Source organism: Squalius cephalus (genome assembly GCF_949319135.1).
Source record: "Squalius cephalus genome assembly, chromosome: 3".
Lineage (NCBI taxonomy): Eukaryota > Metazoa > Chordata > Actinopteri > Cypriniformes > Leuciscidae > Squalius > Squalius cephalus.
Window position 1 is genome coordinate 46,217,308 of NC_137124.1, and position 12,252 is coordinate 46,229,559.

Below are 12,252 nucleotides of genomic sequence, written 5' to 3' on the forward strand. Positions count from 1 at the left end.
TATTCAGAAACGGGTAAAGTTAGGCTACTTCTACCACTTTTTTAGACTGCAAACCAAAATAAAATAGCCTAGCCTACTTGATAATATTATTTTTTAAAACTGGAGATATCTCTGCTATTCTGAATTAACAGAATAGTTAATTTTTTTTCATCTGCAGAACAAAATAAATTGTATAAAAACGAATATATACAAATAAAATAAAAAATCATATAAAGATCAAGAAATCCAAAAAAAAATTTTTAACAAAATTAAGAAAATAAGGATAAATGATGTTTGACAGGAAACGCACCTCAAAGTCGCATACACACTCATTTTGCCGTTGGAGCAGTAAAAAAATAAAAAAATAATCAAGTGATTTTATTTTTTAGTATTTTTTTTTTTAATACTACTATTACATTTTTTTTTGTTGTTGTTGTTTTTGTCAGCTTTAGTTTTAGTTTAACATTCCAGTTAATATTTTTAGTGTTTTAACTTATTTCAGTTTATTGCCAAGGCAACATTTCTTATTCTTGTTTAGTTTTTCAGCTAATATACATACATACATACATACATATACATATATAATTTTATTTATTATTATTTTTATTTATTTTTTGTGCTTTTATTAATTAACAGAATTGTTGTTAATAGTTTCAGTCATAGTTTTAGTAAAGTATAATAACCCTGGTTTGTCATTTGTCCATCCTCAGTTCCGGAAAAGCCTCGTCTCATGGTGAGTCCGACAAACATGGGCACAGCGCTCCTGCAGTGGCACCCGCCGCCCAACACCTACGGCCCACTGCAAGGCTACCGCCTCCGATTCGGCCGTAAGGACGTGGAGCCGCTAACGGTGATTGAGTTCTCGGAGCGCGAGAACCACTACACCACCAAAGAGATCCACAAGGGGGCATCCTACACGTTCCGCCTCTCGGCCCGCAATAAGGTGGGATTCGGAGAGGAGACGGTGAAGGAGATCACAACACCCGAGGACACGCCGTCCGGTTACCCGCAAGGCATCATAGCCGAAAGTAGCACAACGACCACCATGCAGGTCAGCTGGCAGCTGGTGGCGTTATCCGAGCGCAACGGAGCCATTATCAAATATGCCCTTCAATACAAAGACATCAACAGCCCTCGCAGTCCCTCAGAACTGTTCATCACAGCACCTGAGTCCACCGTCATGCTGGACGGCCTTAAAGCAGACACGACTTACGATATTAAAATGTGTGCCTTCACCAGTAAGGGCCCTGGTCCTTACAGTCCTAGCGTCCAGTTCAGAACGCAACCCGTCAACCAAGGTAGGGGGCTCAAAACACCCTCTCGGCCCACGTTTGCCGCCTCCTTCAACCTTTGAGAAAGAGTGTGGTTCTCAGGACCAAATCGAATATAAAAATTTCCCTAGCATAACTAGCTCATGTCAAATAGCATCCTATGGAGAGTCAATGGTAAGCCGCAAGGTAAGGTTCTAGTTCTGGCCTAGTCCTCATGAGGTAGCAGGTGAAATGCTTCACAGGTAAGGCTGTTGATGACTAGCTGCCTTCCTAAAAGGTGGTAGGAGAACCGCTCCAGCTCTGTGTCTAATTCATCTGCCCCAAATTTTTTTTAGCAGTGTTTGCAAAAAATTTCCACGTGAGAGCTGCCATGAAGACCTCGGTGCTGCTGACGTGGGAGATTCCCGAGAACTACAACCCTGCACAGCCGTTTACAGTAAGAGATTATGAGAAACATTTAACCTGCAAATGCAGTAACAATACAAAGTGGGTTGAATTTTTTTTCACTTTATTTTTTTATACTATATTATTTCCATAATAAACAAGCACTCTTTTTTAAAGTATGCTAAAGGCACTGTAGTACACAGCTTGTTTTCTGAATGATGTACATGGTATTCTCATAATCTTGCCTACCTTGCAGCCTTTGCATCCATTAAAATGCTCTATCTATCACATTAATGCTTTGGCGTAACGTGGTTCCTTCCAGATCTTGTATGATAACGGTCAAAGTGTGGAGGTGGATGGGAAGCTGACGCAGAAGCTCATCACCAACCTTCAGCCGGAGACTCAGTATTCATTCCTGCTCACCAACCGTGGGAACAGTGCCGGAGGTCTGCAGCACCGCGTCTCTACCATGACAGCACCTGACATACTTCGCACCAAACCGTACCTGATTGGCAAGACCAATTCGGACGGCATGGTCACGGTTGAGCTGCCGACGGTGCAGACAGCAGAGAAAATCAAGTGAGTAAGAGTTCTTCTTTGTGTTTGGTTTTATTGAGAGAATCACCATGGGCTTTGCAGATGGACCTATCTAGTTCATCATTTCATCTCACCTCTGAGATGAAGTTATAACGGAAGTTATAATCACTTTAGCTTTCAACATAATCAGTGATAAAAGGAAAAATTCTCAAAGCCTTTAAAGCAGGCAAAGTTATTTATTAAGTTACATGTTTAGATATACAGACAGTAGAATGGAACAACATACTGTATAGAAAACTTAGTTGTAACAAATAATGTACTGCTGTGCAGAAGAGGCCATACAAGTCTTTCTAATAGTATGAGGTTTATAAGCTGTCAGATGAGACCAAACATGGCATAGTTACATATTAGAACACACTAGTAAATAAACAGTATGTAGTTAAAAGCATATGTCCTGTGAAGCAAATGGTACAGACGTGTCATTGAGGTGCAAACGACTCTGTCTCTCCCAACAGAACCATCCTGTGCCTGGAGTATCCCAAAAGTCCTCAATCAGCATATTGATGAAATCCCTTGCACTAGATAGGCATTAGCATACTGTGATGATGAAGGCCATTGTGCCACGTTTAATTCACATGTATACCTTTAAAAGGCTTTTTGAAGTACTAGGGCAGTAAAGAGTTCTGCCCATATTTGCTCAGCCCTACAGAGTGCCCTGAGATATTGAGGTTTCTCTAAATAAAAACACGTAAAGATAATCATTCAAAAAAACGAGGCAAGCAAAAATGGTCAAGCAACCTCCATTACACCACTGGATTAACCCTGTATTAGTTAATGGCAAACATTTCTGCCACGTTCAAGACCATGATTGTTGACAAGTATTTATGTGTTGGATTATGGGAATTCTAGCAAGGCCGTCTGTAATACTAGTAATAGTAAAGGGGTACACCCAAAATGCACAATTCATAGTCATCATTTAGCTCATTCCGTTACAAAAATGTATGATTTTTATTCCTGTGTGTTTGGTCCTTTCCATGTAGGATAGTAATGTAAAGTCATAGTAAAAGTGTCATAAAACTATTATATACTTCTCATTCCTTGTAATCCATGTCTTCTGAAGTTATAAAGTAACAAAACTTTTTTTCTTCTTAATTGTGCTTTTGCATTCTTTTTGAAATTGTGGTTGACTGAAATTTTGCCAAGGCCAATAAATATCACCTTTTTTTATTATTATTGTTTTTCTCTTTGGCTGATACAGGGGTTGGACAATGAAACTGAAACACTGTCCAATATAGTGTTGGAGGTTTCACGCCTATATATGCGCGACTTGATTGCCGTCCATCACTGATTTTACATTCCATCAGTAATAGCAGAGTGTGAAGGTTGAATTAGCAGAGCAAAAGCACAGCGGTACATTAAATATTGCAATCCACACAACATAATTGGAGACATATCAGAGTTCAAAATTGAGAACTATGGTATCCCAGGTAATGTCAGCAAGCATACACTAGAATGAACCACATCCAACAGGAGTAACTGTCGACACAAGAGGAAGCTGTCTGAAAGGGATGTCCAGGTACTTACCTGGATTGTATCCAAAAAAACATAAAACCATTGCAGAATTAAATGCGCACCTCAACTCCTGTTTCCACCAAATTATATTATTAGGCTGATCGCATTCAGTGTCTTACATTAAGACTCCGCCCATTACAGAAGAAATTTACTTTATACTTTCGCCCATTACAGATTTTGAAATTGACTGTATTTTGGTTCTTGCTATTCCTCTTTTACATTTTTTTTTAAGTTCTCACCAAACTTGCCTCAGATGACCATTAGTCTGAGCTGCGTAGGGCTGACCCGACATAATTGATTTTTTTAACTCAGTTCAAAAGTTACAGTAACACAAAGTTAGTGATGTTGACCTGAAATTGGATGAGAGGCTGTATCTTAGCAACTCTTTAATCTATTTAAACCAAGCATTGTATGCTTCATTAGAACCATGATCTGAGGGGACCTGCCAGTTTTGGTGAAAGTGCCACCTATGGGTCATGAAATCTGGAAAATGGCTATTTTTGTTTATAACTTGTAAAAAGTTGTCAGAATATATATATATATATATATATATATATATATATATATATATATATATATATATATATAGTTTATATATAAAAATATTTTATGTATGTTATGTATTACTGTTTTTCCACCCAACATTGATAAAATAAAAGTAAGGTTGTGGCAAAACTTCAAGCAAAGCATCCCTAATATCAATTGTTAAACAGCTATCGTCAATGTCAAAATGAATGAGATGGCTAATCAAATCTTACTGTCTTGCTCTCACAACGCAATGAGAGTTCTCCGAAAGATTTAAGTAGATGCAAGTATTAGACAACTGTTTTATGATAGAAATATTCAGCAACCGAAAGTAATATACTATCTAGTGATGCAAAATACTAAATGTTTTATGAAATGTTGCCGTTTTGAATTGAAAATATGGGATCATGATTTATGTAAATCATAAATGAATGTGACGAGACAAGAAACGTTTGCACACTTTCGACATAGGCTATTAGACATATGAATAAGAGTTAATGTGTGCACATTTTAAAATAAAATATTATTTTTAAATAGTTTAAATTGATTACTTCAAAATTACAATTAGACCTAGAACTTATTTTTACCATTCATATTTACTTATACCCTTAAATCGCTTGTAATCCTTTAATTATTTAATTGCTTTATTATTATTATTATTAATACTATGCAGTTGATCTTACAATTCTTATGAACGTGTGCTTGACCGTGATTCATGTGCATGCATGTCATTACACGTCAAGATTGTATGCAGATCTTTACTAAGTCCATTTTAAATTCTGATTGCCGCATCTGAAATAGGTCAAGCCACTTTTTTTATTTGTCGATCAGATGTGGGTGAACATAGCGTTTGTAACTATACTACTTCCTATAGCAATTCCCCCGCACACCAAATTTGCACAGGACCTCACACCCCTCTTTGCAAAGGCTTTGCTGGCAGAAACAAGTTGAGTGATACAGTAAAACGGTTCTGTGTGATATACAGTGAGGAAAATAAGTATTTGAACACCCTGCTATTTTGCAAGTTCTCCCACTTAGAAATCATGGAGGGGTCTGAAATTGTCATCGTAGGTGCATGTCCACTGTGAGAGACATAATCTAAAAAAAAATCCAGAAATCACAATGTTTGATTTTTTAACTATTTATTTGTATGATACAGCTGCAAATAAGTATTTGAACACCTGAGAAAATCAATGTTAATATTTGGTACAGTAGCATTTGTTTGCAATTAGAGCCCGACCGATATGGATTTTTGGGCGCCGATGCCGATACCGATAAAAAAAAAGCCAGATACCGATATATCGGCCGATATTATTTATGTGTATATTATAATACAGTAGCAATATTATTTATGTGTATTATAGTACAGTAAGTTTGGACACACTTTCCAATTGGTGCATGTGTACAAACTTTTGATGGGTACTGTATATAGAATACACAGTATAAACAGAATAAATATATAAACGTTTTGCAATGATCACTCAAATGTGGTGATCAAACACTTGTGTGACAAAGATATGTAATGGAGGCAGGGTGAATGATAGAATGAGAATTTGAGCTGTAACCAAACTAGTTTGCATTGCATTTTATATTATATTATATTCTAAATACTGTTGCATAATCTTCACTAACGACTTTGTCTTTTAATTTAGTCACGTTATTTAAAACATAACTTGTATCAATAAATATATCAAAAGTGTCACTGACAAAACCTTATCTTCTATTTTTAATCTTAATTTCTCTAATATCTACCAGTGGAGGAAGAACTCAGATCTTTTTAGTAAAGTAAAATTAATAATAGCATAATGAAAACGTTTATAATTACATATGTACAGTAGTTTTATACTATTTTAAATAAGTAGTAAGCAAAATGTACTAAACGTGAAACTAGGCTATAGGGCTGGACCCGAATATTCGAATATTCGTTCGGTGGGTTGGTATTCGATTTGAAAATTTGACATTCGTTTTTTTTTCACATCTGGGATCCCCCGCGAAACGGTTCTCATTCACGCTTGAATAAGGCCGGCGACACACTGACTGCGTGGCATGGCCGTTTTTATTTCAGCTCCCATGTTAACAGGTTGGAGTTTGCACACTGCCTGCGTGAGACGCGTCTCTTAGGCTCGGCTCGAGCCACGCGGAAAACGCATGGATGCTAGAAATAGAACTGACGCGCAAGTGTTCCAGAGCGCAGAACAGCGGAGTTTGTATGGACGAAGTGCATGTCTGAGCTTGTGTTTTGGGTTAAGCTGTGTTGCTTTGACATTGTGGAAAATAGAATAATAGAAACAAAATGTATTAGCCTTTTTACCCATTATTATCAATCTAAATTAATCTCGTTTTTTAATTTAACTTAATTTCGTTTCTTTATTTAAATTTCGTTTTTCTTTATTTAAATTTCGTTTTTTCTTTATTTAAATTTCGTTTTTCTTTATTTAAATTTCGTTTAATTTCTTTATTTAAATTTCGTTTTTTCTTTATTTAAATTTCGTTTCTTTATTTAAATTTCGTTTTTCTTTATATAAATTTCGTTTTTTCTTTATTTAAATTTCGTTTTTCTTTATTTAAATTTCGTTTAATTTCTTTATTTCAATTTTGTTTTCTTTATTTAAATTTTGTTTTTCTTTATTTAAATCTACCCTTTACTGTGTCAGTAATTTTGTTAGTCAGAAAAATATTAGACTACCTTAAAAGTATTGCTTAATTTAACAGACCTGTGTGTGTGCATTTTATATCACTAATGCAGTGTCCATTCTCGGACGCATTCTCTGCCTGTGAGGTGCGCCGCTTCCCGCTCGCGCTGTTCTGTAGTTTACTAAAAGTGTATTAATTCTGAACGTGTCACGTCTCGCGTGTCCATCTGGCTACTCTTAATGCAAAATGGCCCTATATAAAGTGTTATAATTACATAAATTATTGGAATATTGATTGATGTTGTAACGTAGCAGAATGAGCTTTAACACTGTGTCTACACCGGACGCGGCCGTTATTTTTTTGCCACTTTTGCCCGTTCTTTGTGACAGCTTTTAGGTGCTTTATTGGCAGCGCCATCCTTACATAAATCACTGCACGCTGCATTTTTTTAAATATTAATTTATCGGCCATTATAAATGCCGATACCGATAGTTAGGAAAATGCCTAATATCGGCCGATAATATCGGCCCGCCGATATATCGGTCGGGCTCTATTTGCAATTACAGAGGTCAAACGTTTCCTGTAGTTTTTCACCAGGTTTGCACACACTGAAGGAGGGATTTTGGCCCACTCCTCCACACAGATCTTCTCTAGATCAGTCAGGTTTCTGGGCTGTCGCTGAGAAACACAGAGTTTGAGCTCCCTCCAAAGATTCTCTATTGGGTTTAGATCTGGAGACTGGCTAGGCCATGCCAGAACCTTGATATGCTTCTTACAGAGCCACTCCTATTTTATCCTGGCTGTGTGCTTCGGGTCATTGTCATGTTGGAAGACCCAGCCTCGACCCATCTTCAATGCTCTAACTGAGGGAAGGAGGTTGTTCCCCAAAATCTCGCAATACATGTCCCCGGTCATCCTCTCCTTAATACAGTGCAGTCCCCCTGTCCCATGTGCAGAAAAACACCCCCAAAGCATGATGCTACCACCCCCATGCTTCACAGTAGGGATGGTGTTCTTGGGATGGTACTCATCATTCTTCTTCCTCCAAACACGTTTAGTGGAATTATGACCAAAAAGTTCTATTTTGGTCTCATCTGACCACATGACTTTCTCCCATGACTCCTCTGGATCATCCAAAAGGTCATTGGCAAACTTAACCTGTTAAGCTGCAACCCCACTTTTGAAAAATCCCCAGAAATGACATACCCAAACTGAAACAGATACAGTTCATGAACCCTTTGCACTAAAAGCACAAGTATGATCTCATTTGAAAGCTGACACCTGGTAGTTTATTGTAAATGTAGAATTAATTATTGTCATAATGATTTTTTTTTTTAAATAGCTTCAAAGTTTTGTAAAGTTATTAGAATTTTTTTTTTTATGAAACATATTAATGAAAATAAAATTGAAGTTGGCACTGGAGCAATCTAGAAATGCACTACAGCTAAAGCCACATGTCTGACCATGTTATATTTAAAATATGAAGATAATAAGTCTAAAACTCTGTATTTAGTTAAATGTTTTTCAAGATCATGTCATGACTTTATTTTGATTAGGCTACTCTAAAAATGCTACTGATGTTTAGTCGTCTTCTAAGCATCCATTCAGACATTTGTCTCTATTGTTTTGTGGTGCAAACGAGCCCCATTCAGTCTCAGTCTCCCCCTGCACACATTCACACCTCTCCAGCCTGGTTATGGCTCGAAATATGCATTTCTTTTGTCTGCATTATAGTTAATAACGACTGGCTATTCACAGCCTATTCATAGGGTTTCAATCCCTAATTTCTTTTATCAAAGTTCTCACTTCACATTTGAAGTGCACTAAATAGTGGTCAAATGCACTAAAACATATCAGTAAGCATTCTTATTTAGAACAAAATTCATAAAAGAATAACCCCTGGTGGCAGGTGCACCTGGGCTAGCTAGCATGTTAGCTTAGCACACCATCAATACACGACCATTTATGAGATTAAAACCATGTTTGTGCTCCAAACTTACTTCATAACGCAATCGAGTGTTTTAAATAATCTTCTCTGATCTAATTTGGCTTCAGGTAAAAAAAAAATCAGACAGAAAACATTATTTATAGTTTTATGCACGATGATAAAGTCTATATCGATTAGCATTACATTATAAATATAATCTATTATATGAAAATACCTGGCATGGCTTGAAGAACACAGGCAAATCAAATATCATAGCAAACATGTTTATTGTCTTCAAAACATCTTTTATCTGCATATTACAGCAGGATCTCTTGTTAGCTTTGTGTGTATCAGTGACGTCCTGGAATGTCACATGATCATGGCTCTTCTTCATGTCCCATATATGGATTATTTTTTGTGCATATAGCGCCCTCAGGCTATTGGTATGAATTGACACTGCACATCTCAGTAAAAGCGCTCACAATGATTACATCGACACATTTGGGTATAAATTCAATAAATATTATTCCTGTCTTTAGAAATATGACGTGAATCTATGAGAATATATCAATATTTCTCCAAGTTTGCACATTTTTGAGCTAAAAGCCCTGAAGGACGTTGTTTTGTGTATCGCTGTCATGACGACAGCACCGGAGTTTTTTATGAATGGGACAGGCTGACGCGCATAATTCATATTAAAGGTATCGACTCATTTTTTCATTTCATAACTCCTGACACAAATTAAGACATACCTGTCACTATAAGTTTCTCAGAATACAATAGTGGTCAAATACTGAAACTTGAGTATTATATCTTTTTAATGATGTATAGTTTGTCAAGGTATAACATTAAATCTGATAGTAACTTTGAACTATATAAATAAAAAAACGCTTCAGTGCGCCCACGCACTGGTGAAGCTTAACAGGTTAAGACGGGCCTTGACATGTGCTGGTTTAAGCAGGGGAACCTTCCGTGCCATGCATGATTTCAAACCATGACGTCTTAGTGTATTACCAACAGTAACCTTGGAAACGGTGGTCCCAGCTCTTTTCAGGTCATTGACCAGCTCCTCCCGTGTAGTTCTGGGCTGATTTCTCACCTTTCTTAGGATCATTGAGACCCCACGAGGTGAGATCTTGCATGGAGCCCCAGTCCGAGGGAGATTGACAGTCATGTTTAGCTTCTTCCATTTTCTAATGATTGCTCCAGCAGTGGACCTTTTTTCACCAAGCTGCTTGGCAATTTCCCCGTAGCCCTTTCCAGCCTTGTGGAGGTGTACAATTTTGTCTCTAGTGTCTTTGGACAGCTCTTTGGTCTTGGCCATGTTAGTAGTTGGATTCTTACTGATTGTATGGGGTGGATAGGTGTCTTTATGCAGCTAACGACCTCAAACAGGTGCATCTAATTTAGGATAATAAATGGAGTGGAGGTGGACATTTTAAAGGCAGACTAACAGGTCTTTGAGGGTCAGAATTCTAGCTAATAGACAGGTGTTTAAATACTTATTTGCAGCTGTATCATACAAATAAATAGTTAAAAAATCATATATTGTGATTTCTGGATTTTTTTTTTTTTTAGATTATGTCTCTCACAGTGGACATGCACCTACGATGACAATTTCAGACCCCTCCATGATTTCCAAGTGGGAGAACTTGCAAAATAGCAGGGTGTTCAAATACTTAGTTTCCTCACTGTAAGTAGAATACCGCATGATTGAAAAAGGCTCTCAGGCAATTAGATTCGAGAACCAGAACTAACTATATATATATATATATATATATATATATATATATATATATATATATATATATATATATATATATATATATATATATATATATATATATGCATGAGTTCACGCAAGATTCTTTACTTAAAAATATAAGTACATATAACAAAGGTTTTCTTGTTAATTTTAAGTAAAATTATTCCAATTTGGGATTACATAAAAAGTGTGATGCAAAAATGGTGCATATACATTTTAAGTAAATCCAACACAGTACAGGCCATGTGAGATCAAAATAAATCTTAGTTGTGTTAACTTAACATTTAAGATAATTTATAAATAAAAACAAGACAATTAAATTAATTAACATTTTTACTTAACATTTTTAACTTATTTTAGATCATCTATTGGTCTGCTTACTGCACTGCTTTCAATGTCTTAAAATAAATTAAACAGGCAAATCTCAAAAATTAGAAAGAAAAAATTAGAAAGAAATGTACCTTTATATTTTAAAATAAAATTAATATCAATATACTGTATATACAATATCAATATAATATAACTATATATAGTAATTATATAGTTAATTAATGAACACTTTTGTCCAGAGGTTTAGAAGAATCTCATTGAAAACATTTTAACAGTCACTACTGGAATAGCCTAACAGTGCAATAGATCTACGCTAAAATTTAGTTTAAAGGGCATTTGCTTATTTTGATAATAATTTCGAAGGTTTAATAGACAGTCGTCGTTGTCATTTAGGAATAATATTGTGCTTGAATCAAGATCGCCATTTTTTAATGATAAATCGTGCACACATATGGAGCTGTAGCCAATGTGTTTTCGAATTTAATATGTGTACGTTAACGTTACCAAAAGTAACCCGCGCCCAAGGCCTGACCTCCCTCATTTCCCGCGATCCATAAAGAATATGGGAATATGTAAATATGCAAAGAACAACTTATATGCATATATACAGTAATAGATGACAACTACATTTACTTAAAAAAATACTCAAGTATAAGCTATGTGACAACTCATTAATGTAAAGTACGAATTTCTCCGTGCGGGAGAGCGAGCCTCCAGCGCCGTCTGAATTGTCCTCTTAATGCAATCTTAATGCATATGTCCCAATGCGATGCATGGTCATATCCCACGAAATAAACAATAAATACTCTAACTAGGCTACTATAAACACTTAACCTTACATTCGATGGAAGCTCACTCGCTTAATAATTCAAATAACATATAGGCCTATATATGTTTTTGAATACTCGCGCACAGTCACTCATTTCATAGGCTACATCAACTAATATGTGGTCTATAAATGTTTTCATACGTATTTGTAAGTAACACGTTTATAATTGTTGAAAATTCAGTTTAAAAGTTAATTTATTGACCAAAAATGCAATAAACGAGTGTACCTTAAGTTACAAAAGTTAAGCTTACCTCTTTTCAGTGTCTTCATCACGTTGCGTTTCAGAAAATCTTAACCCACTAACACAATAAACAAGTGTTTATTAATGTTAAAACGTCAAAATCTAATATTTTACTAAGTTTATAGAAAGTTAAGCTTACCTTTTCACCATATTCGTGTGCTTCACAAAATGGCTCAAATCTTTGGCTGGAAAGGCATCACGGGAAATTGCATATCACGTGGCTCATATACAGGTAGTTACTTAAAATGTTATGCTAGA

At 35.9% G+C, this 12,252-nt stretch overlaps 1 protein-coding gene across 26 annotated transcripts in view; it reads left to right on the top strand.

The window, feature by feature from the left end:
• Positions 1-12,252, top strand: part of LOC307155595 (receptor-type tyrosine-protein phosphatase delta) — an 846,598-nt gene that overhangs the window by 788,203 nt on the left and 46,143 nt on the right. For 13 of the 26 annotated variants that reach the window (XM_079866351.1, XM_079866375.1, XM_079866370.1 and 10 more), the window contains 3 exons: positions 690-1,277; positions 1,586-1,686; positions 1,957-2,213. In XM_079866351.1, the coding sequence (XP_079722477.1) occupies positions 690-1,277; positions 1,586-1,686; positions 1,957-2,213 (946 nt within the window). The remainder of the gene's footprint in view (positions 1-689; positions 1,278-1,585; positions 1,687-1,956; positions 2,214-12,252) is intronic. The other 13 variants (XM_079866362.1, XM_079866371.1, XM_079866353.1 and 10 more) reach the window with 3 other exon arrangements.